The 23419-nt window shown below is 39.9% G+C and overlaps 1 protein-coding gene across 1 annotated transcript in view; it reads left to right on the top strand.

The window, feature by feature from the left end:
* Nucleotides 1–20742, top strand: part of LOC117523973 (stonin-1) — a 54815-nt gene extending 34073 nt beyond the window's left edge. Inside the window, exons 4-11 of the mRNA XM_034185663.1 lie at nucleotides 8001–8102; nucleotides 8188–8311; nucleotides 8406–8464; nucleotides 12697–12790; nucleotides 12880–13400; nucleotides 19739–19963; nucleotides 20124–20213; nucleotides 20294–20742. Coding sequence (XP_034041554.1) covers nucleotides 8001–8102; nucleotides 8188–8311; nucleotides 8406–8464; nucleotides 12697–12790; nucleotides 12880–13400; nucleotides 19739–19963; nucleotides 20124–20213; nucleotides 20294–20401 — 1323 coding nt within the window. The 3' untranslated portion in view covers nucleotides 20402–20742. The remainder of the gene's footprint in view (nucleotides 1–8000; nucleotides 8103–8187; nucleotides 8312–8405; nucleotides 8465–12696; nucleotides 12791–12879; nucleotides 13401–19738; nucleotides 19964–20123; nucleotides 20214–20293) is intronic.
* The last annotated feature ends 2677 nt before the right edge of the window (nucleotides 20743–23419 follow it).

The raw sequence follows: 23419 nt of genomic DNA on the forward strand, positions 1-23419 counted from the left end.
ACAGCCAGCTGGCACTCGTAACACAAATTCTGAAATTGTTCATATTGAATAACAAGGGTGAGGATTTTAACATATTTAAGGAATAATATAAAAGAATTTATAAATAAACTGTCATAATTATAACACCACTACAAACATGATAAGAAATACAATATTAAAATAAATATTTAATCCATTATATGAAAAAATAAACAAGAACTATTGTAGTTGCAATACACCCAATAAAACAAAGTTACAATAGATGCTTTAATCAACAAATGACTAACAATCAGTAACTAATCGAAGTGTTTCCAGATCTAGTAGACCACACAAACAGATTCAGGAAAAAACATTCCCTGTTAGATATGTTGACAAGGGTCACCATCATTGGCACCCAGGGCACAGATATTCCTCATCCATTGGAGGTTTCTGCACACAGGTGTGGTGGTTGCACCTCCGACACATGTCACAGACAGTCTGGGTAAACAAGAACATGGAGTGTTACTTTATACATCTATTATATGAAATCCCTGAGTCTATAGACATTTTGTTCTTCACCAATTTATCACACATAGTCATCCTCAATCGCTTTGTCCACTTAAGGGTCGCGGGGGGCTGGAGCCTATCCCAGCAGTCATACAGCACGAGGCCGGGTGCACTCAGGACAGGATGCCAGTCTGTCACAGGGACACAAACAGACAAACAAACACAGTCACACCCACTTGCACACATACGGACAATTTAAAGATCCCAATCCACCTAACCTGCATGTCCTTGGATGTGGGAGGAAACCGGAGCACTCGGAGGAAACCCACGCAAACACGGGGAGAACATGAACTCCACGCAGAAAGGCCACAGGCAGGAAGTGAACCCATGACCTTCTCGCTGTGAGGCAACAGTGCTAACCACTATACCACTGTGCTGCCCCAGGACAATATATTTACTTCTTTTTTAGGAAAAACAAAGCTGAGTTACAATTTATTAGACAATTGTCTACACATTAGAGTCTGTTTACCTCAACTTAATTTTATTTTATAAGATATCCTTTTCAGCAGCAGTCTATCTAGCACCTCTAACTGTAAATAAGAGTCCTGTAGAGGACAGCGCACTGTGGGAGGCTTTGGATGAAAAATATATCAAAAAAATTTGACCAGGGTTCAAAGATGTTTTTCTTTGAGGTTGTGAACCTCATTTTGCATATACCTAATGTGAAGAACTTACTCATTGTGCTTCATCGTGATCCTCCATCCCACAATAAAAAAAAAAAAACAGACTGCTCTGATCTTCTGTTACTATCGATATATTCAACACACACTGTTGTAGTATGTTCAGATTAATACAGTTTGCATTGCAGAGTACTCATTAAATGGTTTCATATTTCTTAGGTAACATGTATGATTGACAATGCTGAGCAAAACAGGAAGCACACCAGATTCTCTGACAAGGGAAGTGGTCATGTCCAGCCTTAACTTGTCCACTGCAGTCTGTAAGGTGTCAAGATTTGTTCAAGTGACAAAATGACAATAAAAGCTCTTCTCTCTCCTTCTCCCTGAAAAATTTTCTCTGCAAACAGGCCACTAATTTGAGAAGCAGAATGACGTGTAATTATGTAATGTACAATAAAACAAAGTAGGAAGAATACAATTCAGTGAAAATTGTCATGCTTTGTTTTTTGGTTTCCACAAAAACAAAGCTCGTGCAAGGTGAGGATATGTCCCAAGATTAAATTAAAGCAATTTCCCCAGAAATAGGATGATACTTGGAAAAGCTATTGAGAAAAAAACTGAAATTTGGGCCTCTGGCTCCTTATTGAACCCTGATGTTGGGGTTTTTCCCAAAAAAGAAAGCTCGTGCAAGGTGAGGATATGGCCCCAGATTAAATTAAAGCAATTTCCCCAAAAATAGGTTGACATTTGAAAAAGCTATTGAGAAAAAACCTGAAATTTGGGCCTCTGGCTCCTTATTTATCCATAAAGTCAGGATTTTTCCCCAAAAAGAAAGCTTGTGCAAGGTGAGGATAAGGCCCCAGATTAATATAAAGCAATTTCCCCAGAAATAGGTTGACATTTGGAAAGGCTATTGAAGAAAAACATGAAATTTGGGCCTCTGGCGCCTTATTTAACCCTGATGTTGGGATTTTTTTCCCCAAAAAGAAAGCTCATGCAAGGTAAGAATATGGCCCCAGACTGAAAGCAATTTCCCCTGAAATCGGTTGACATTTGAAAAAGCTATTGAGGAAAAACATGAAATTTGGGCCTCTGGCGCCTTATTTAACCCTGATGTTGGGATTTTTCCCCAAAAAAGAAAGCTCGTGCAAGGTGAGGATAAGGCCCCAGATTAAATTACAGCAATTTCCCCTGAAATAGGTTGACATTTGAAAAAGCTATTGAGGAAAAACATGAAATTTGGGCATCTGGCTCCTTATTTACCCATAAAGCTGGGATTTTTCCCCAAAAAGAAAGCTCGTGCAAGGTGAGGATATGGCCCCAGATTGAGTTAAAGCAATTTCCCCAGAAATAGGTTGACATTTGAAAAAGCTATTGAAGAAAAACCTGAAATTTGGGCCTCTGGACCTTATTTAACCCTGATGTCGGGATTTTTCCCCAAAAAGAAAGCTCATGCAAGGTGAGGATATGGCCCCAGATTAAAATTAAGCAATTTCCCCAGAAATAGGTTGACAAAAGAAAAAGCTATTGAGGAAAACATGAAATTATGGCCACAGCCTGCTAATTTCACCACAATAGGCTTGTTCCCTAGCTCTATTTTGATGGTGAAATATAAGCATATTGCCACCGATAATGAAGATATTGCATGGGCGTTCTGATGAAAACTGGAAAACCTATTGAACAAAAAAAATAAGACAATAAAAGTTAGGCCCAGGTTGCACATTTCTCTGCTTTGCAAAGGGTCTGAAATATGAACAAAACCTCGACTTACCTGCCAGACCTCTCTCATGAAAACTGGAAAAGCTTTTGTAAAATTAAGATTAAAATTATCTCCAAAACATGTTCTGGGCCAAGGTTAATATTTCTACATTCCAATAATAATTTGTTTTTATCAAATGGTGTGGGTTTTCAACTTTGTTTTTACATTTTAAACACAGCACATGCTTATTTATTGGGCAGTGAATAAAATACAGTTACCAAAACACAAAGAAAAATACTCGCTGACTGTTAGATTTACACTTTTTTTGTAGTCAAGTACTTTTTCGACGGTCCCTAAATTTGCCGTTGGCTGAATGTCTGAATATCGAATTTCAATCTAACTTCACCGCGTTTTTTTTCCCCCGTAGCGAGAGGTCAGAATTTCTAACTTCTGATGATGCTGAACGCAGCAACACTATTTCATCAGGTGGCACACAAACTATACACAGCTGTTCATACTCTTCCATCATCTATTTGGCACTAACCACCCAACCGGTGGCAGACACAGTTGTGGGACATTACGTCAGCAAATCAAAGTTAATTTTTGGATTGATTTGGTGCATCAAATTGCGCTTTTTAATTTGGCGAGTTACCAGATGATGGTATGTTGTGTTTTGTAGTTGCCTACACAAGCTGGTTGAGATGAACAAACCCACTCACCTACATTTTTGCTGCTCAAGCCCGATGCCGGGAATATCAACACACTAGCATTGGTTTCTCAAAATCACAGTATTGACTGCAGAGAAAATAAAAAAAAAACTTAAAATTTTTAAATTATTCTTCAACCTGTACAAATGTATAAAAATGAGAATGGGGAAGCCGCACTGTCTCTTCATCCAGACATGAAGCTCCAACTGGCCCTCTCTGTGAATCCTGATTAATCTCACCTGTGGTGGCAGCTTCATCATCTGGCTGCTGCAGACTGGAACTGTTTGACTTTAGGTTGCTGCCGTTGAATCATGCTGCCCAACTCCAGCCCGTTGGTAAGCAGAGCTGCTCTGTGATGGTTTTAATGGAGGAGGATATGTCAGTGTTTATGGTGGTTCTTTCCTGAGATCACAAATTTAAACCTCAGAATCATGTGATGAACACTACAAAATAGGTGGTTCTACTTAACTTAAGTTCAATTGCTGCCTTAAAAATGTCAGTGAACCCAACTTCAAAATAAAATTCACGTCAACTCAAAAATGCACAAGTTAAAGTGACACATTGGAATTTTCATTTCACTGAGCTGACTCTCAAACCTGAGTGTCAGCTGATAATTCATGAAAGTTAGTTGAAATTTCAAAATTCATTAAGTGGAACTCAATTCAAGCAACAACTTATTGCCTTTTTTTTTTAGAAAGCAGTTTTTCATTAGCAATGTTTATATGGACAGTAATACTGTGATCTTAATCTGATTAAGGTGTCAGGTCAATCGGTATAAGCAACAATCTAATTAAGACGGAGTATTCCAATTTTGTTCTGATTATGGAGATGCATTGTGGACATGTAAACACGATAATCAGATTGACATATTGAGTTTTACCAGCATTTTGCAACAAATAAAACATATTAGGCATAATGTGGTCTTGAGTCATACATCAGACTGTTCTGTAATATGTAAACTGGAATACAAATGGAACAGTCTTTAAATGACTCGTGTAAACACCATAATCTAAATATGTACTTATAGACAATAAAGTCCACAATCACATTCTTGATGTCCATGTGAACATAATGTATGTTGTGCAGTAATGAGATGTTTAAGTCTGTGTTTGATCTAAAAAAAAAAAAAAAAAGGTTTAAATACACTTTGGCACAATTCAGTTTCGCATTAGATGAGATACATTTCTAGAAAAACTTAGAAATGTTAAATAGTGAAATATCATGAAGAATAAAGTTTTGTGACAAATGTACTAATTGTAATAGAGTGTCAGTTGGTGTGGGCATTTGCCCCTATCCACTGACAAAAGAACAGTGCACCAGACCTCCTACGGGCTCCCTGCAGGTGGTGAGACTACATGGGGAGACACCGTGTTGTGTATTTGGGCTACACCTGACAGTGTCCCATTGTGGTAGACCAAGGCACCAGGCGCTTGCCTGCAAGCTTTCTCTGGTGCACATTTGTGCATCACATATGATTTGACCATTAATGGAATGAAATTGTTTCCTATTAGCAAAAACATTCATCATGTGATGGTGCCTTGATAGCAATATGTGTGCAGGCAATAGTTCCGATCACATTAGGGAAACTGGCTCTTGCTGCAAATTGTGCTTTAATGTTGAAATTTGATGTACCTGGATGACATTCATTGCATCCCACACAGCTGGCATGGCTCAGCTGCCAGGAAGCCCAGTGTGGTCAGCAACTGTGTGGGCACAGACAACCCCTGGCTCCTCGCTGTATTGCATTCTGGGCTGGCTGCAGTTCTGCACGCAACTCCAGTAACCCTGGCCTTGGTACTCGGAATCGTCTTATGAGCCAATTATCATCATTTGCAAGTAAATCCTCGCGTTCCCTGAATACTCTCACCTCGGATTACGCCATTTGCACGGACAAAGTTAATGCAGCCATTCTTAATGCCATGTTATGCATCACTTTGTGCATACTTTTTTATGCCCACCCATATAATTGCAAACACGTGGGTGTGTTAGTAGCTGTTATGTGTCTCTGCTGTGCACATCTCTCTGATGACTTCTTGTTTTCACAACATTAACAGCTCCCAGCATCACCTCTATGTGTTGCCAGTGGACAAATATTGGTAGAAATGTGCGCACACCAGCCAGGATTTTTGCGTGGCGCACTGCACATTTCCACAGTCATTTCACTTTTGATACATGTAAACGCTAGTGTGGAGTAGTAGAGAAGCTTGAATCTTCGACTAGACTAGATTGCTTGATGCGAGGACGTCTTGCTTCAAATCGCAGAAGCTTCCTCAGCTAAAATTCTTGCTCTGGTAGTCTGACTTCTGTCTTGACTCTTGTAGAGAAGAAAAAACAGAAGCCACAAACGCTGGAGTTTTAAACCTAACCAGACCCCTCCTACCGAGAGGCAGACTGCTATAGGCTAGTGACTAAGCAATAGCTCTAATTAGCACCTGTTGTGCTCTAGTTAGCACCCTCCTAATGACAGGGCAGCTGTCCCTCCTAATGATGGGACGGACGCCTCTCCTGATGGCTCTCTTGACGACTCTCCTGATGACATGAATGACTCATTACCATGAACAAAAGACTGAAACTGCTTTGACCTGAGCACCCCATTGTAAACAGGGGACAAAGCGTGTCTCAGACCCCCTCCCTGGTTAAGGCTGGGTTTCAACTGTTTCACATAGAATGCCTCCTTGACCCCTCTCTCAAACCATTTCTTCTCTCTGGCTAAGATTTTAACTTCCTTGCCCTCAAACGTGTGGTTAGTGTCTTTAAGACTGCAGACTGAGGTCCACTGACGCCCTCTCTGCGGTGCTGATATAGCCTTTTGTGTAAAGGTTTCTTAGTCTCACCTATGTAGTGTTTGTTACAGTTTTCTTGACATCTGATAGATTACACTACATTGCTCTGTTTGTAACTAGGGATCCTGTCCTTAGGGTGAACTAATTTCTGTCTCAAGGTGTTAACCGGTTTAAAGTAAACTGGGATTTTGTGCTGTCTGAAGATCCTCTGTAGTTTTTCCCCTACTCCTGCTAAATAAGGGAGAGACACTCCTCTTCTTCTTGTCTCCGTCTCCTGTCTATCTTCTGCACTTTGTCCAGGGACCATCGTGGTAATGAGTCATTCACATCATCAGGAGAGTTGTCAAGGGAGCCATCAGGAGAGGCGTCCGTCCCATCATTAGGAGGGACAGCTGCCCTGTCATTAGAGCACAATAGGTGTGAATTAGAGCTATTGTTTAGTCACTAGCCTGTAGCAGTCTGCCTCTCGGTAGGAGGGGTCTGGTTAGGTTTATAACTCCAGCTTTTGTGGCTTCTGTTTATTCTTCTCTACAAGAGTCAAGACAGAAGTCAGACCACCAGAGCAAGAATTTTAGCTGAGGAAGCTTCTGTGATTTGAAGCGAAACGTCCTTGCGTCAAGCAACCCAGTCCAGTCGAAGATTCAAGCTTCTCTACTATGGAAACCACCTGGACAACTGAGAGCCTACACAGAAACAGCTAGTGTGGAGACGGACATGCACCATGTTTTTGTGCATATGCATGCTTTGTGCGAGGCCCCTGGTGAGGATACTCCTCTGTCGTCTCCCTAAAGAATCTTCCAGTCACGTCCAACGAGGAGGAGGCCCCTGGGAACACTTACGACATGCTGGAGAGATTACATTTCCCAGCTAGCTTGGGAACACCTTGGTATGCCCCGTGAAGAGTTACAGGACTTGCCAAGGATATGGAAGTGTGGGATGAGTTGCTTGCTCTGTTGCCACTGTGACCCAGACCTGGATAAGCAGCTGAAAATGAATGAATGTGCTAATTATCTACCTATCTGCACACACACACACTTGCAGCTTCATAGTGGAATGGCACAGAGAAGGATTTTGTGCAACAAAAAGGATAAAATCCAGGACACTTCACAACAAAGGATATTATTCCAGTTGTCTGTAACCATGCTGCAGCCAGTGGATTCTGAGCAAAAGATGCTCTGAGAGTCTGAAACTCTTGGCTCTACAGCTCAGTCAAAGAGACCACACCCCTAATTATGCACACCTGCGCAATAATGCTGCCTAATCAGCAACTTGATATGCCACACGTGAGGTGGGATGGATTATCTTGGCAAAGGAGAACTGCTCACTAACACAGATTTAGACAGATTTGTGAACATTAGTAAGCAGGACTCCACATACAAACTTTTTTGGCATTTTCTTTTCCCTTCCAGCAGGGGAATTTCTACATGCACACACACAGAATTATGGGACCTTTTGGGGATGTTCAATATGAACCTCCAGCCATAACTAAAATTATACAAAAGTAAGTACGGGGCACCCCTTTACATCGATCAATCTAAATTAAATGTTTAAATTATGTCATAGGTACAGTACTGTACATTTGTTGACTATCAATTCTTGGGCTTCAATCTTAAAACCTCTGTAAAACCTAAACTCAGTAGTTTTTAATTTCCGTACTTTACTGCAGGCTAAGCTCTACTTGTCGATCATTGAAGATGTGATTGAGAACATGAGGGAGCTCTTCTTGGATGAAGGGCTTGAAGACAGCATCCTTGGCCATTTAAAACATGTGAGTCAATCATTTGAAGTATAATTTACCGCAAAGGCAAAGTGATGTTGCACACCGTTTTTTTTTTTTTCTTTTGTCTTTGTAGCTTTGGGAGTCAAAGGTGATGCAGTCAAAAGCAATGGAAGACATGAGAAAAAACATCATCAACCCGTGCAATTTTGTGCTGCAGCTTCCGGCCAACTACAATCAATCGAATCAAAAAGTCACAGGCAATATTCTCAAAGCAACACCATTATGTACTTTAAAAATAGCTGTTAAGATGATTGTATGGTTTATATAATTTCCTGTCGATGACGCTTTCAGACTCACTTGCAATCCATGAAAATCAGACTATCCAGAATAGGCAAAGTTATCCTGTCAAGGTAAGACTCTTCCAGTTTTAAAAGGATCACATGCACCTATTCAGCAAGAATAATAAATGTTATTTGTGTAATTCTTCCTGATGTAGATTACACATGTTCAAATTGCTTTTTCAGTTAAATAAACAAATAACAGTAGATTAAAATCAAAACCTGATGAAAACTAAAAATGTATAAAATTTATTATTTATTCTGGACCAAACTGACAGTGATATTATTACTGATATGTTATGGGTTTTGTATCTGCGTGTCTTAAGTCATGATTAAGATTTATTTATAGGAATGACAGACCAGCTGCTATGTTGTTCAGCTTAGAGATGGTGGTACTAACAAAAAGATAGCAGGCAGAGCTGGTAATGGCAGAGCTGATGATGTTGCAATGCTTTTTGGGAGTGATGAGAATGGACAGGATTAAGAATGAACGTATCCGAGGGACAGCTCGGCAGGGTGGTTCAGGCTAGATTGAGATGGTTTGGACATGCAGAGGAGTGACCCAGGGTATATAGAGAAGGATGCCGAGGATGAAGCCAACAAGCAGGAGGAGAAGAGGGAGGCCAAAGAAGAGGTTTATGGATATACTGAGGGAGGACATGCGGGTGGTTGTTATGACAGAGGAGGATACAGAGGACAGTGTGAGATGGAAACAATTGATGATGACCTGGAGCACCCTGGAAACTATGCAAGATTATTCTTCATAGATTATAGCTCAGCATTCAACACTATCACTCCGGATATTCTGATAACCAAACTACTGAACCTGCACCTTCCACCTTCCCTAAATGTAACACGTTCAACTTGTCAACTCAGTTTTGTTCCATTCCTCCTGCAAACACATCTTAAGGTGTGCAACACCATGTGATCAGTGTTGTTGCTTTTTTTTTTTTTTTTTGGTTTCAAAATTTCCCACACATTCTCTTTTGGATGCAGGTCAGGACTGCAGGCAGACCAATCCAGTAACTACACCCTCTTCTTCTGTAGCTATGCCTCTATAATGCCTCCAGAATATTGTTTTTTTTTTATTGTCTTGTTGAAAAATGCATGGACATCCCTGGAAATAAAGTTGTCTTGAAGGCAGCACAGGTTGCTCTAAAATATTGAATGTAAAACATACTTTTCTGCATTAATGCTGCCATTACAGAAGTGTAAATTATCATTGCCAAGGGGCTAACAGTGTAATTTAACATGTTAGTTTTTTTTTCTTCTTCTTCTTCTTCTTGGTGGTGGTGGTACAAAGTACCAGCGTCCTCCAGCTCAGACTTAGAAACGTACCCAGACAGACACTGAGGGACTTCATCAAAAACCCTTTATTAATTTATTCACAAATAATTTCCATGATAATGAATTAACACATTTCCAGACATCATATTCCAAAACAAGGGCATTATGTGGATAAAGGCACCTTGACACTTGCACAAAATGTATCCACAGGCCACTCTTGTGTGCCACTTGGTAAACTGTGCACAGTTACGTGAAGAAATTTTTGAATTGATCAAAATTTCTAGCACGCATTAATTTTGTGCTACTTGCGAGTACTAGTCGTGAACATTGTGCAACCTATTCGAAATCATTACATGTCATTGCATGCAGGGCATCTGAACCTGAAAATAGATTATGAAGAGATGCTACACCTATAACCATAATTTTACAGATACATTATCTAACGTATAAGAAGGAATGAAAGTGCAGCTGTTTTACCCATCCATTTCATATAAATATTATAAATAATTACCTTTGAGACAAGATTCCAAATGCGTTCTCAAACACTTGAGACAACGTGTAGCTGTAGATAATTTCTCTGTGATTCTGGGAGGGATGAGAGAATGGTTTCATCAGTCAAGTTCTGAGAGTAAATGTGTCATTGGCTGTGAAATGATTATTTTATATAGCATGGCGTCAAGCGGGACAAAGCAGGACACACTGGCATGACAAATTGCACGGCAGTGTGATGATCGAATTTGTGCAAGTGTCAAGGTAGTTTAACAGTTTTCAGCTGTGATGATGAATACTTGCAACAGGTCAGAAAAAACTGTAAAGTTGTAGCTTCTGTTGCTATTCTGATTACCCCACTGATCTGTATATATTACTGGATAGCTCATTGGCCCACACACTCCGTACAATCTGCTGAAGCAAACGGGCGGCCATCTTACCACTCGCAACTTATGCAGACCGCACATAGACAGCTTTCAACAATTTCAAGTAATAACTGAGCTGATTCTCTCATTTACTTATTTTTGTTCTTCGGATAATGTAAGACTGATCCCTCCTAATTTATGCCTGTCATGATTAGCTGTTTGATTTATTTTCTTTCTTTCTGTTATTTGACACTTTCTTCCCTTCTATTCTCACTTACTCATATCTCACTGGGACAAATACTCAATTCTAAAAATTATCATTCTTTAATCAAAGTTTATACAAGTTTTGTGAAATCATCAGCAACTATATATGTATGAGTGTAGGAAAATAAGTATTTGAACACCTTGCGATTTTGCAAGTTCTCCCACTTAGAAATCATGGAGGGGTCTGAAATTTTCAACTTAGGTGCATGTCCACTGTGAGAGACATAATCTAAAAAAAATCTGGAAATCACAATGTATGATTTTTTTAATAATTTATTTGTATGTTACTGCTGCAAATAGGTATTTGAACACCTTTGAAAATCAATGTTAATATTTGGTACAGTAGCCTTTGTAATTACAGAGGTCAAACGTTTCCTGTAGTTAGGTTTGCACACACTGCAGCAGGGATTTTGGTCCACTCCATACAGATCTTCTCCAAATCTTTCAGGTTTGGAGTTTCAGCTCCCTCTAAAGATTTTCTATTGAGTTCAGGTCTGGAGACTGGCCAGGCCACTCCAGGACCTTGAAATGCTTCTTACGGAGCCCCCCCTTAGTTGCCCTGGCTGTGTGTTTGGGGTCATTGTCATGCTGGAAGACCCAGCCATGACCCATCTTCAGTGCTCTTACTGAGGGAAGGAGGTTGTTTGCCAAAATCTCGCAATACATGACCCCATCCATCCTCCCTTCAATACGGTGCAGTCATCCTGTCCCCTTTGCAGAAGAGCACCCCCAGGGTATGATGTTTCCACCCACATGCTTCATGGATGGGATGTTTTTCTTGGGGTTGTTCTCATCCTCTAAACATGGGAAGTGGAGTTGATTCCAAAAAGCTCTATTCTGGTCTCATCTGACCACATGACCTTCTCCCATGCCTCCACTGGATCATCCAGATGGTCACTGGTGAACTTCAAATGGCCCTGGACATGTGCTGGCTTGAGCAGGGGGACCTTGCTGCCCTGCAGGATTTTAAACCATGACAGCATCATGTATTACTAATGTAATCTTTGTGACTGTGGTCCCAGCTCTCTTCAGGTCATTGACCAGGTCCTCCTGTGTAGTTCTGAGCTTTCTCAGAATCATCTTTACCCCACAAAGTGAGATCTTGCATGGAATCCCAGACTGAGGGAGATTGACAGTCATCTTGTTTTTCTTCCATTTTCTAATAAATAATCATAACAGTTGTCTTCTACCAAGCTGCTTGCCTGTTGTCCTGTAGTCCATCCCAGCTTTGTGCAGGTCTACAGTTTTGTCCCTGGTGTCCTTAGACAGCTCTTTGGTCTTGGTTATGGTGGACAGGTTGGAGTGTGATTGAGTGTGTGAACAGGTGTCTTTTATACAGGTAACAAGTTCAAACAGGTGCAATTAATACAGGTCAAGAGTGCAGAATAAGAGGGCTTCTTAAAGAAAAATTAACAGGTCTGCGTGAGTCAGAATTCTTGCTGGTTGGTAGGGGTACAAATACTTATTTGCAGCAGTAACATACAAATAAATGATTAAAAAAATCATACATTGTGATTTCCGGATTTTTTTTAGATTATGTCTCTCACAGTGGACATGCACCTAAGTTGAAAATTTCAGACCCCTCCATGATTTCTAAGTGGGAGAACTTGCAAAATCGCAGGGTGTTCAAATACTTATTTTCCTCACTGTGTGTGTGTATGTATATATATATATATATATATATATATATAAACATAGAGAAATATTGGATGAAGAAAAGTTCTATTGGATGAGGCGTAGCCGATCTGTGAGAACGGAGCTATTTCTTGAATGGAACCTTTTTTAAAAAAACATACAAATACAAATTGGAGATCCTCTGGCCAGCTTTACTCTTCAAACGCTCACCCTTTCGCCCAGCTATTGTACTAAATCATGATTATAATCCATGTGTAATTGCAGAACAACACGGAGACGCTCCCTACGTTCTCTCTCCCTGCTGCGTTCACTTACCCTGTGCAGATTCCAGCTGGAGTCACTCTACAAACAGCTTCTGGTAGGTTTACTTTCTATGTGCTATAGTGTCTTTTTTTTTTTTTTTTAAGCTCTGCTTAAAGGAAAGACTGACAATCTTTTGTTTTTTAGGTCAGCTTTACAAGGTCAACGTCCCCATGGTGGTCACTCAGGCCCAGCAGCCTTTCTCCTCACAGACACTCAGTGACTGGACTGAGTCCTTGGAGTCAGCAGCGGCCCCACCTAATGTGTATCACGATCAAGACGCCGATCCATTTTCCTTGCCGGATACTTCCGTTGCCAAGCCACCACAACTAGTGGCCCATGCACCCCCCGTTCAGCAGAGCAACCTACCCCAGCAACTCCAGATTCATGTTCCCAACCTCGGGCAGCTTCAGGGGCCCCAACCTGTGGAGGCCGAGGTCACGATGGAAGAAAGTGAGCCGGATCCACAGCCTGTGGACCTCAGTGTGACCACCCCATCCTGCAGTCAGTTATTGGAGTTCCACATCAGCGCTGAGGAGGCACTGACGCCACACAGCAGCGACATTGAGGACATCCTGAAGGAAGTGATGGAAGAGAGAGAGAACCCCATCAGTGTGAGGAATGGAACTTCACCGCAGACTGACAACCAGTCTGAACCTGCTGCTGGGGTAATCACCTGCACCCACGTTCTTAGAAAAGGAAGGAAAAAAAAAGGCTTACAAAGGCCTTAGGAAGCATTTTTCTTTTAATGATAAAATCTGGATTCATGTTAAGATCATTTAACATTAGTCGCATACAAGTTTGCATTCACTGTATTTGTCACCACCACAACACAAAAACACAAGAAGAGGCACCTGGAAAATTAAATACCCACACCTTCACACAAATAAAGTCTTTATGATTCAGTGATACCATCATATACAGTTCTGTGTGGCTGTGACATTTTATTAATTCCATCCAATTCTGAAACACGTCATTGACTAATATATAATAATCCTTCCATGTTTTAATTCAGTGTGGCTCCAGACTGTTTGAGTTAAGCAGTTATGATGTTGATTGTGACCTTTAAAGATGTCCAGGGTAGAAAGGTGATGCATGACTTTCTTTTTAATGTTTCATAGTATCCTCAGGTGTATCTTTAACCATACTCGTCAAAATAGCCATTCTAAATTAGTGTGACCTTTCAGGGTTACCAAAGGATAGAAGGTCACATAGCCAGTTAAAAAGTGATATTGGTGCATCTTTAATGAGTTCCTCTAACTCAGTTATTTTGGTCATATTGGTCATGAGGGGAGGTGATGGTCTAGTGTTAAGTGGTGGGCTTGAGACCAGCGCATACTTGATTCAAGCCCCTGTCAGACCAGAAAAAACACTAGGGCTCTTGGGCGAGGTCCTTAATCCCCCAGATGTTCCTGGTGTGCAGTTTGAGCACTTTGCATGGAAGCACCCTGATGTGTGTGGGTGAATGTGTGGCATCATTGTAAAGCAACTCTGAGCCTTCTGATTCAGATGGAAAGCACTATATAAATAAAATGCCATTCATAAGGAAACACTGGACAAGTTTCAACAGGCTCTAATAGATCTCAGTAATCACTGAGGCCGGAGAGCAGATTTTTCACTTAAATTGCTCAGCAACATTAAGTTTATATCTCATTCAGTTAAATATTTTTCATTGGGGAGCAAGTGATAAAAAAACAAAACAAACCCTGGAAATGCTAGTTGTGACTACTGACTGCATATAATGATGCTTAAAAAAGGTGAAAAAGTCATCATAAAAGTGTGAAATTTCCCCTTTTTTCTGTTTTTCATACAATATGATCAAAGGACATAATAAGTGCTCGTAGTCTAAGAATCACCCTCAAACGTCTTTCAAAGAAAGCAAATCTCTACAACTTGATTTAAATCAAATAAAAATATCAAAGCCAAGATGATGGTTTGCGTAAGTAATGGGGAGGCCATGGACTAGTGGTTAAGTGTTGGGCTTGAGACCAGAGGATCCTCAGTTCAAACCCCAGCCTGACCTGAAAATCACTAAGGGACCTTGGATAAGGTCCTTAATCTAAGTTGTTCCCGGTGTGTAGTGAGCGCCTTGCATATCAGCACCCCGACATCGGTGCGTTTGTGTGAATGGTTGAATGGGAGGTATTATTGTAAAGCGCTTTCAGGTCTGGTTGCAGATGGAAATGCACGATATAAATGTAGTCCATTTCCATTTAAGTAATGGCTCCCTTTGGTAAAACATGCAAGTAATCAGTTTTATTGACTGTTTCTTTAGATGAGTCAGGAGATAGATAGTGGTGCACCTGGAAAGTATTACAGCGCTTCACATTTTCCACCTTTTATGTTACAACCTCAGTCTAAAATGAGTAAATTAATTTTTTATACCCTCAAAATTCTACATAAGTAGTCACACCCTTTCCTCAATACTTTGTTGATGCACTTGGCAGCAATTACAGCTTTAAGTCTTGTTGAAAATGAGGCCACAAGCTTGGTGGCACCCATCTTTGGTCAGTGTTGCCCATTCCGTCTTTGTAGTACGTCTCAAACTCCATCAGGTTGGATGGGATCACAATGCACAGCTATTTTCAGATCTCACCAGAGATGTTCAATCAGATTCAGGTCTGGGTTCTGGCTGGGTCACTCATGGACATTCACAGAGTTGTCCTGAAGCCACTCCTTTGATATCTTGGTTGTGTGCTTACGGTCATTGTCCTTCTGGAAGGTTCTCCTCTCTCTACAGAGGAATGCTGGAGCTATGACAGAGTGAAAATCAGGCTCTTGGTCACCTCCCTGACTAAGGTTCTTCTGCCCCGATCGCTCAGTTTAGACAGGTGGCCAGCTTTAGGAAGAGTCCTGGTGGATCTGAAATTCTATTTACAGATGATGGAGGCCACTGTGCTCATTGGGACCTGCAAAGTAGCAGAAGTGTTTCTGTACCCTTCCCCAGATTTGTGCCTCGAGACAATCCTGTCTCAGAGGTCTACAGACAATTCCTTTGACTTCATGCTTGGTTTGTGCTCTAACATGCACTGTCAACTGTGCGACTTAATATGTAGACAGGTGTGTGCCTTTTCCAAATCATGTCCAATTTTACCCCAGGTGGACTCCAATTAAGCGGAGAACATTTTCAAGGATGATCAGTGAAAACAGGACGCAGCTGAGCTGAATTTTGAGCTTCATGGCAAAGACTGTGAATACTTATGTACACACGGTTTCTTAGTTTTTATTATTTTTAATAAGCTTGCAAAAAGTGGGGAAAAAAATTTAGCATTGTCATTATGGGGTGTTGTATGTAGAATTTTGAGAAAAAGAATGAATTTCATCCATTTTGGAATACGTCTAACATAATGTGGAAAAGGTGAAGTGCTGTGAATACTTTGTAGATTACAGTACATGTTTCATTTCCAACTTACTGAAATGTCTCATTTACATCCTACAGTAAAAATACATACAGTGTGGTACTGTATGGTAAATATGGGTGGAATATTGGGCATTTCTCAATCTGAGTGATCATGCAAGAAGGAGAACAGGGAGGGAACCTACAAAAACAAACACAACGCTGAAGAATTTATACACTCCTCTGGCTGTGACTTGAGAAATTGTGCTCAGTGCCAGGTTTTTTTCTTTGTTTGTTTGTTTGCATTTTGCATCAACACTCTTAGCTTCATAGTGGAACAGAGAAGGATATCTTTAAACAAAACATATCAAATGTAGATTTGCATTTCAAATGTGCCTTTTGGCAAATTGTAGCTGAACTTTCCAAGTCTTCTTTTTAAGAAAATCATAGAAACCACTTCATCATGAAGCTTTGTAACTGGTGATACAAAATTCAAAACATGCACTATGCACAATTTCTCCTTCTTCAGGGTTGTCTGGGTGTCTTGGTAACTTTCCTCACTCTTCTCCTTCTTGCAGGGTCTTTTGAGAAGTGCCTTCTCCACTCAGATTTACCATATAGTACTATAAAGTTTGTATTTATTAAAGACTGATGTAAATTAAGAACAAGACATATTCAGTGACTTGGAAATCTTCATGTATCCATCCCCTGAGGTGTCGGAAGAAGACCGGCAATAGAACTGATCATTTATGTGTTATACTAAAGCGTCTCATTACTTATGCAACCCGTCATCTTGACTTTGATATTTTTATTTAATTTATATCAAGGTATAGAGATTGTGCTTTGAGTTTAAGGAAGATGATCTTAGAAATTTCAATACAGAAAAGCCTGACTTACACTTTACAGAGCTCAAGGGGTGAATACTTTGCAAGGCACTGTATAGAGATCAAAGGGTGGGGGGGGGAGGAGTAAGATTAGGTTAGGGTTAGGGTCGGGGTAGGAGTAGGGTTAGGAATAGTGAGTTAAAAAAACACCCCGCCACGAAAATTTGACTAATTTCATCACAGGAGCATGAAAAAAACAAACAAACAAACAAAAAAAAAAGTGAGGCCGGGCTGGGTTTTTAATATGGTGTGCCATGCAGTTTGACACATTTAGAGACAGCCTCATGTGATCATTGGAGGGACTGCAGCATCAACAAGCTTGCCTCAAGGAGCTTCACACAAGTAAGGTCTAACCTTACCAACCCCCAGAGCAACAGTGGTAAGGAAAAACTCTGTCTGAGGCAAAACCTCAAACAGACCAGACTCAAAGGGGTGACCCTCTGCTTGGGCCATGCTACCGACATAAATTACAGAACAATTCACAAAACAAACATACAGGAAATGTTGCCGGTGTCCCGTCAAGATGAGGTGCCTCGCGCAACTGCACATGTGGAGATGATGTCACTCGCTCAATGTGCAACTGCGCATTTTCCATCAGTTTTTTTTTATTTTTTTTATTAATTGTATTCAGTGTATTTATAGCCTAGTAAGTAAAACATTTTCTGTATTTTACGTTAGGAGCATAGGCGTAGGAGGGGGGGGGCAAACGCCCCCCGGGCTCAGCAAAATGCTCAAATTCGGACAGATGGGCTGGGAAATTTGGGCATGGGCCATGTAGACTCTGAATACAGAATAGAATGACCTAAAATGTCAGACTTATTTTCACAATTAATGTAAACAATCAAACTGCTATTTGGTCACCAATATAAATATAAATATGGGTATATAAATATTAGAGCCCGAGCGATATGGAGTTTTTGAGGCTGATAACAATATTTGGATGAAGAAAATGCAGATTATTGATAAATCGGCCGATTTGCTGATAGCCGATAAATCAGCCGATATTATTATTATTATTATTTTTTTTAATGAATAAAATGTTCTTTTTTGAACCCCTAACAAAAAAGGTATGAGCTAAAAGCTGAAGCTTTGTCCTCATATTGATTAACTTTATGACAGAGAAGAAATTTCAAGTTCAAAAATGCAATCAAGAATTAAACCTTTGTGAAATTAGCAAATGCATATCCTTAAAAAGAGTTGTGAAATACATCTGAGCTTGTACCTCTTGTTGCTGCAACTTAGATATAGGTTCAGGATAAGGATATAGATCCTTATAAACTTACTTTTACGCTTTTGTTAGCCGATCAGTGCAGTGTGACGGTGAACTACGGGGGCTGGTGATGAACACATTTAAGCAGGGGTGTAAGCAGCTTTCAGTTGAATGGAGTCAGAGCTCCATCTGCTGGACAAACGGTGTAAGGACATTTTACATTGCCGACACAAACATTATTTCAGTAACTGTTCTGTTTATGAGAAATTATCGGCGTTCTATCGGCAAAATTTCGGCCGATAATGAATACTTATTAAAGGGCTTATATCGGCCGATAATATTGGCCGGGCTCTAATAAATATATGGTAATTTAAAGAGTCATGGGGGTTTCTGAAATTCAGGCAAATTTGGTGTCACCCCACCTCCTACGTCTATGGTTAGGAGCATAAATGGATGTATATGTATATTTTGCCTGTCGGAATAAGCTAACTCCAGGTTAAAAATACTTATCGTTTTATAGTGAGTAGATTTTATACATTACTACATTCGGATGAACAATTTAGACATTTATACTTGCCCATCAAAATAAGCCAACTTCGTCAAGTAATTTTTTCAGTGCACACGTGCAGTTACGCGAGGCACCTCATCTCGACAGAACACCGGTGCACAGGACAGTTTCCAGAACAAACACCACACCCATCTCTGGATGGAGCCGCACTTCAAACAAAGAGAAAAGGGAAAAAAAAGCAGAATCAAGCATCAGAAAGACAACAAATACAGTGTAATTTCTCAGCATTAATCAACAAGAAAAACAGAAGCAATGCTAAGGTGGCACTAGCTGGCAAGAAATCATGTGTACATAAGCTTCACTAAAAGACCCAGAATTTAGATAAAGTTGAGGCCGTGGCCCGCTCCATTTACTAATAAAATGAATTAAAAGAGTAAAAAGCACAGAAACATACTATGCCAGTATGCTAGCCATATGAAAAGGAAAAGTGTGTCTTAAGTCTGGACTTGAAAGTCTCTACAGAATCTGACTGTTTTATTGATGCAGGGAGATCATTCCACAGAACAGGGGCACGATAAGAGAAAGCTCTGTGACCCGCAGACTTTTTATTCACCATAGGGACACAAAGTAGTCCTGCACCTTGAGAGCGCAAAGCCCGGGCTGGTACGTAGGGTTTAATTAGGTCAGCTGGATAAGGAGGTGCCAGTCCATGAACAATTTTATAGGTTAGTAACAGAACCTTAAAATCTAATCTCACAGGGACAGGAAGCCAGTGAAGAGATGCCAAAATGGGTGTAATGTGGTCAAACTTTCTGCTTCGTGTCAAAACTCTGGCAGCAGCATTTTGAACCAATTGGAGAGCCCTAATGCTGGACTGCGGTAAACCAGAAAATAGAACATTGCAGTAGTCCAATCTAGAAGAGAAAAATGCATGTATGTTTTGTATGTTGGCAATAAATTACACTAAATGAAGATTATACAAACATCCAAATTCTGTACAGTGTGTATGTATGTATATATATATATATATATCCTCACTGCTATCTGTCATTTACTTTTTTGACAAGCTGGAGCTGCAGTATAGAGAGCTGTCGGACATTGTTCAGTTGGACGGTACTGCAGATAAGTCTGACACTGAAGAAGGAGCTGCCTTGGAAGAGAACGATTTTCTGTGTCTAATCAACGCTGAGGCCATTAAGGCCCTGCAGGAAGGTGAAAGCAGCGACGGCGACAGCACCTCCTCCAGCAGCGACGGCGAGGGAGCAGACAAGACCGTTCATGTGGAGGACGAGGTGAAGAGAAGAGCAATAATTTGATATAAAATTTAATGACTCTTGTGAAAGACTTGGCTGTTTAAATGTCTTCCAGAGGAACTCTGGCAGAATTGTCCCCCCCCCCCCCCCCCACACACACACACACACTCATTAAATTAGTCATCTTGTTGCTGAATAGGATCCCTTGAACTCTGGTGACGATGTGGTTGAGCAGGACATCCCGGATCTCTTTGACACGGACAATGTCATCGTTTGCCAGTACGATAAAGTAAGACCACTTGCATTGTTGTTGCTTTGCCACAAAGATGAACACAGATGGCAAACTGGTATTATTTTTCTCAAATGCAGATTCATCGTAGCAAGAACCGCTGGAAGTTCCATTTGAAGGATGGTGTGATGTGTTATGGCGGCAGGGATTACGTGTTCTCCAAAGCTGTCGGCGAAGCAGAGTGGTAACATGTTTGTCCTGAGCCAGTGAAAAGATAGAAAGCAGTGATTTAAAAAGTCCAAAACGCTATTGTCAGATAACCAGCAGGTCGTTTGGATGCTGCTGTGCTAATCCTCACACTTTGTTAATGATGTAATTACGAGAACGTGTTGTGAGCCATTCAGGCTGACATACAGGGAGACAATAAGAAATGTCTTTATGTACAGCAAAATATTATTTTATGTGAAATGTTTACTTTATCAATGCTGCGGTTTGATTTTCAAACACATTTTTGGCTTGTCTCATGCACAGAGTTGCACCACTTGTGGTAGAAGAGCTGCATCAAATTTAAACCCTTTTTTTCTGTCTGTGCAGCTGAAGCCTGGGTTTGCTTATAGAATTACTTTTATAGTTGCCTTCTTGACAACAATAAAAGCTGGTTGTTTTTTTTTTTTGGCTTCTGTTTGGATTATGACTACTGTTATAGAAAAACTTGTAAAAGTCTTGGTTGTTAGAAGAACTAAATAAAATCTTACAAAATAAATGCAAATGTAGCAGTTGTGTGTATATGTTTTTCTTTTTTTTAAACTTTGACTTTGTCTGGGTATTTATTTATTTTAATTTAAACAATGACTTAAAAAAAGAATACACATGCACAGTAAGGACTGTGCAAATATTTGAGCCCCCTAGTGTATCTAAATATGCATTTCATTTGTGCGGAAGACAAATTTTCTGATGTTAAATGTTGAATTTGTCTTTGATTACAATAATAAATTAAAATAATTTATTATTAAAATAATAAATAATAAGTCAAAGATGTTTTCTAATAAATAAAACTTCTTTTTTGAAGGTTTACAAACCAACTTATAATTCCATAAAGACGCCATACACGGCTAGTATTTAATAATTAACATGACCTTTAAAGGAAAAGTGATATTAATGCTGGGTACTTTTGGATTTTAGAAACTGAATTATTTTTGCAGAATGTTTGGTTTTAGACTGCATTATTGTCACCTTGTCGCCTCACTGTAGAAATGCTTTGGGTCCTGGGTGGCAACCACCCAGATAGGCAGCCAGTCCATCCCTGCTACCTGAAGTTGAATATCTGCTGTAGCCAGCTGGTACGTGGCCATTGCCACGGCCTTTCCCACATTTTGCATCATGCTCAAGAAAGCACGCAACATTGTAGCTGCCATTCCCTCACACTCCGAGTGGTATGTATGATTCTGTGTGTGTATATATATATATATATATATATATATATATATATATATATATACATACATACATACATAACTTGAATTGGGAATTTATTCCAGTGATACGTAACGATCCTAGAGCAACAGTACTAAAGGCACCCAGTCATTGCCATAAATCACTGGTTATTCTGTGTTTCACAGCTGTACAGGAAGACTGCAAACATCAGGACCCTGAAGACTTGATCTTTTCTTCTTTAACAAAGATATCAACATTGATAAATACCTGGGTAAGTTGTGTGACTCAGATCTGTAGGTATTCACTCATCTCCCGCTGTTTGCAGATCACTGGCAAGGCATCCCCTTCTCCACCCCGCCCCCACCAGTTGGTCCCTGTCTGCTTCCTTGGGCAGGCTCCGCTTCTGCCGTTTCCATCAGTAGGATTTGTGATCATTTCAGCGGTACTCTCTGTCATAAAGGGGACCTACGCCAAATCTATCACACCAAAGACCATAACATTCTTTATATTATATTGATGTATTAAAATGATCCAATTTAACTTGACTCCTGAGTCTTTCTGGCACTACAAGTTCTTCCAAGAAATTTCTTGGATTTTCAAGGCTATGGTCAAAGATTGAACACAAATGATCTCACAATGCTTAAAAAAAAATCCTAAGTGGTGGTATGATGGTTTTAGTGCAGCAGAGAATATTTATAGTGGAATCCTGCAAATGGTGATAAAAGCATCAAATTCAGCAGAAATAGTGCTCAGACAATCTTTTGAAAAAAAACGATTGGCCACTTGAATTTCAGTTGCTGTTCCGGTAGAGTCAATTGAAGAATTACACAGGAGTCAAAATTAAAAGATGCTCCAATCATATTGAAACCTATGCCACATTATTTGCCTGATCATAAAGATTCCAAAAAGGTATGGTTTGGATGGTCTATAACTGAATTCTATGGAGTTATGGGATAAAAACAGCAAGAATGGTGACAAAGGTCAGTGTCGGTTTGTACAGGGGTCAAAAGTTAAAGTTGCAAATTACTAGTTAACAGTTTTAAAAAGGAATAGTTTGGACCATGTATCATCCTTACTTATCACGTTACGGGGTAACATATGTCACATGTCATAGAATCCAATAGAAGTAGACCTTGTTTGACCTTTACTTTGGAGACCAAGCATTCAACACTCAAAACTATTCCATTTATTAATCCTATTAGCTCAACCAATAATTTGCATCACTTTTTACCAAAATTGGAGCAACTTTAACTTTTGACCACTGTACAAAATGAAACTGAGGTTTGTCACCATTCTTGCTGTTTTTATCCTGTAACTCCATAGAATTCAGTCACAGATACTCCAAACTATACCTTTTTGGAATCTTTATGATCAGGCAAATAATGTTGCATATTTTTCAATATGATTGGAACATTTTTTAATTTTGACCTCTGTAATTCTTCAACTGACCCCTACCTGACCACCGATTGGAAAAGTCAAGTGGCCAATTGTTTTTTTCAAAAGTGTCTAAGGAGTATTTCTGCAGAATTTGATGCTTTTATCACCATTTGCATGATTGTTTCAGTTATGTGCTGCACTATTTAGCATCTTCATAAAAACAAATCTTAAGGACCACAAGGATGTACCTTTTTTATTTTAATATTGGTATCATCATGTTAAAGTCAGACTGAGATGAACTGGACATGTACATTACTATATACAATGTATAGAACAGAGAAAAGTGGGCACCCAGCATTAAAGACGGAGCCTGTTTGTTTTTTTTCCCCCACCCCCTCCATCTTACCAGTTTATGTTCATGTGTGGCAATTTTCTAATCATGTATGCAGAGTGTG

Source organism: Thalassophryne amazonica, chromosome 13, assembly GCF_902500255.1.
Source record: "Thalassophryne amazonica chromosome 13, fThaAma1.1, whole genome shotgun sequence".
Lineage (NCBI taxonomy): Eukaryota > Metazoa > Chordata > Actinopteri > Batrachoidiformes > Batrachoididae > Thalassophryne > Thalassophryne amazonica.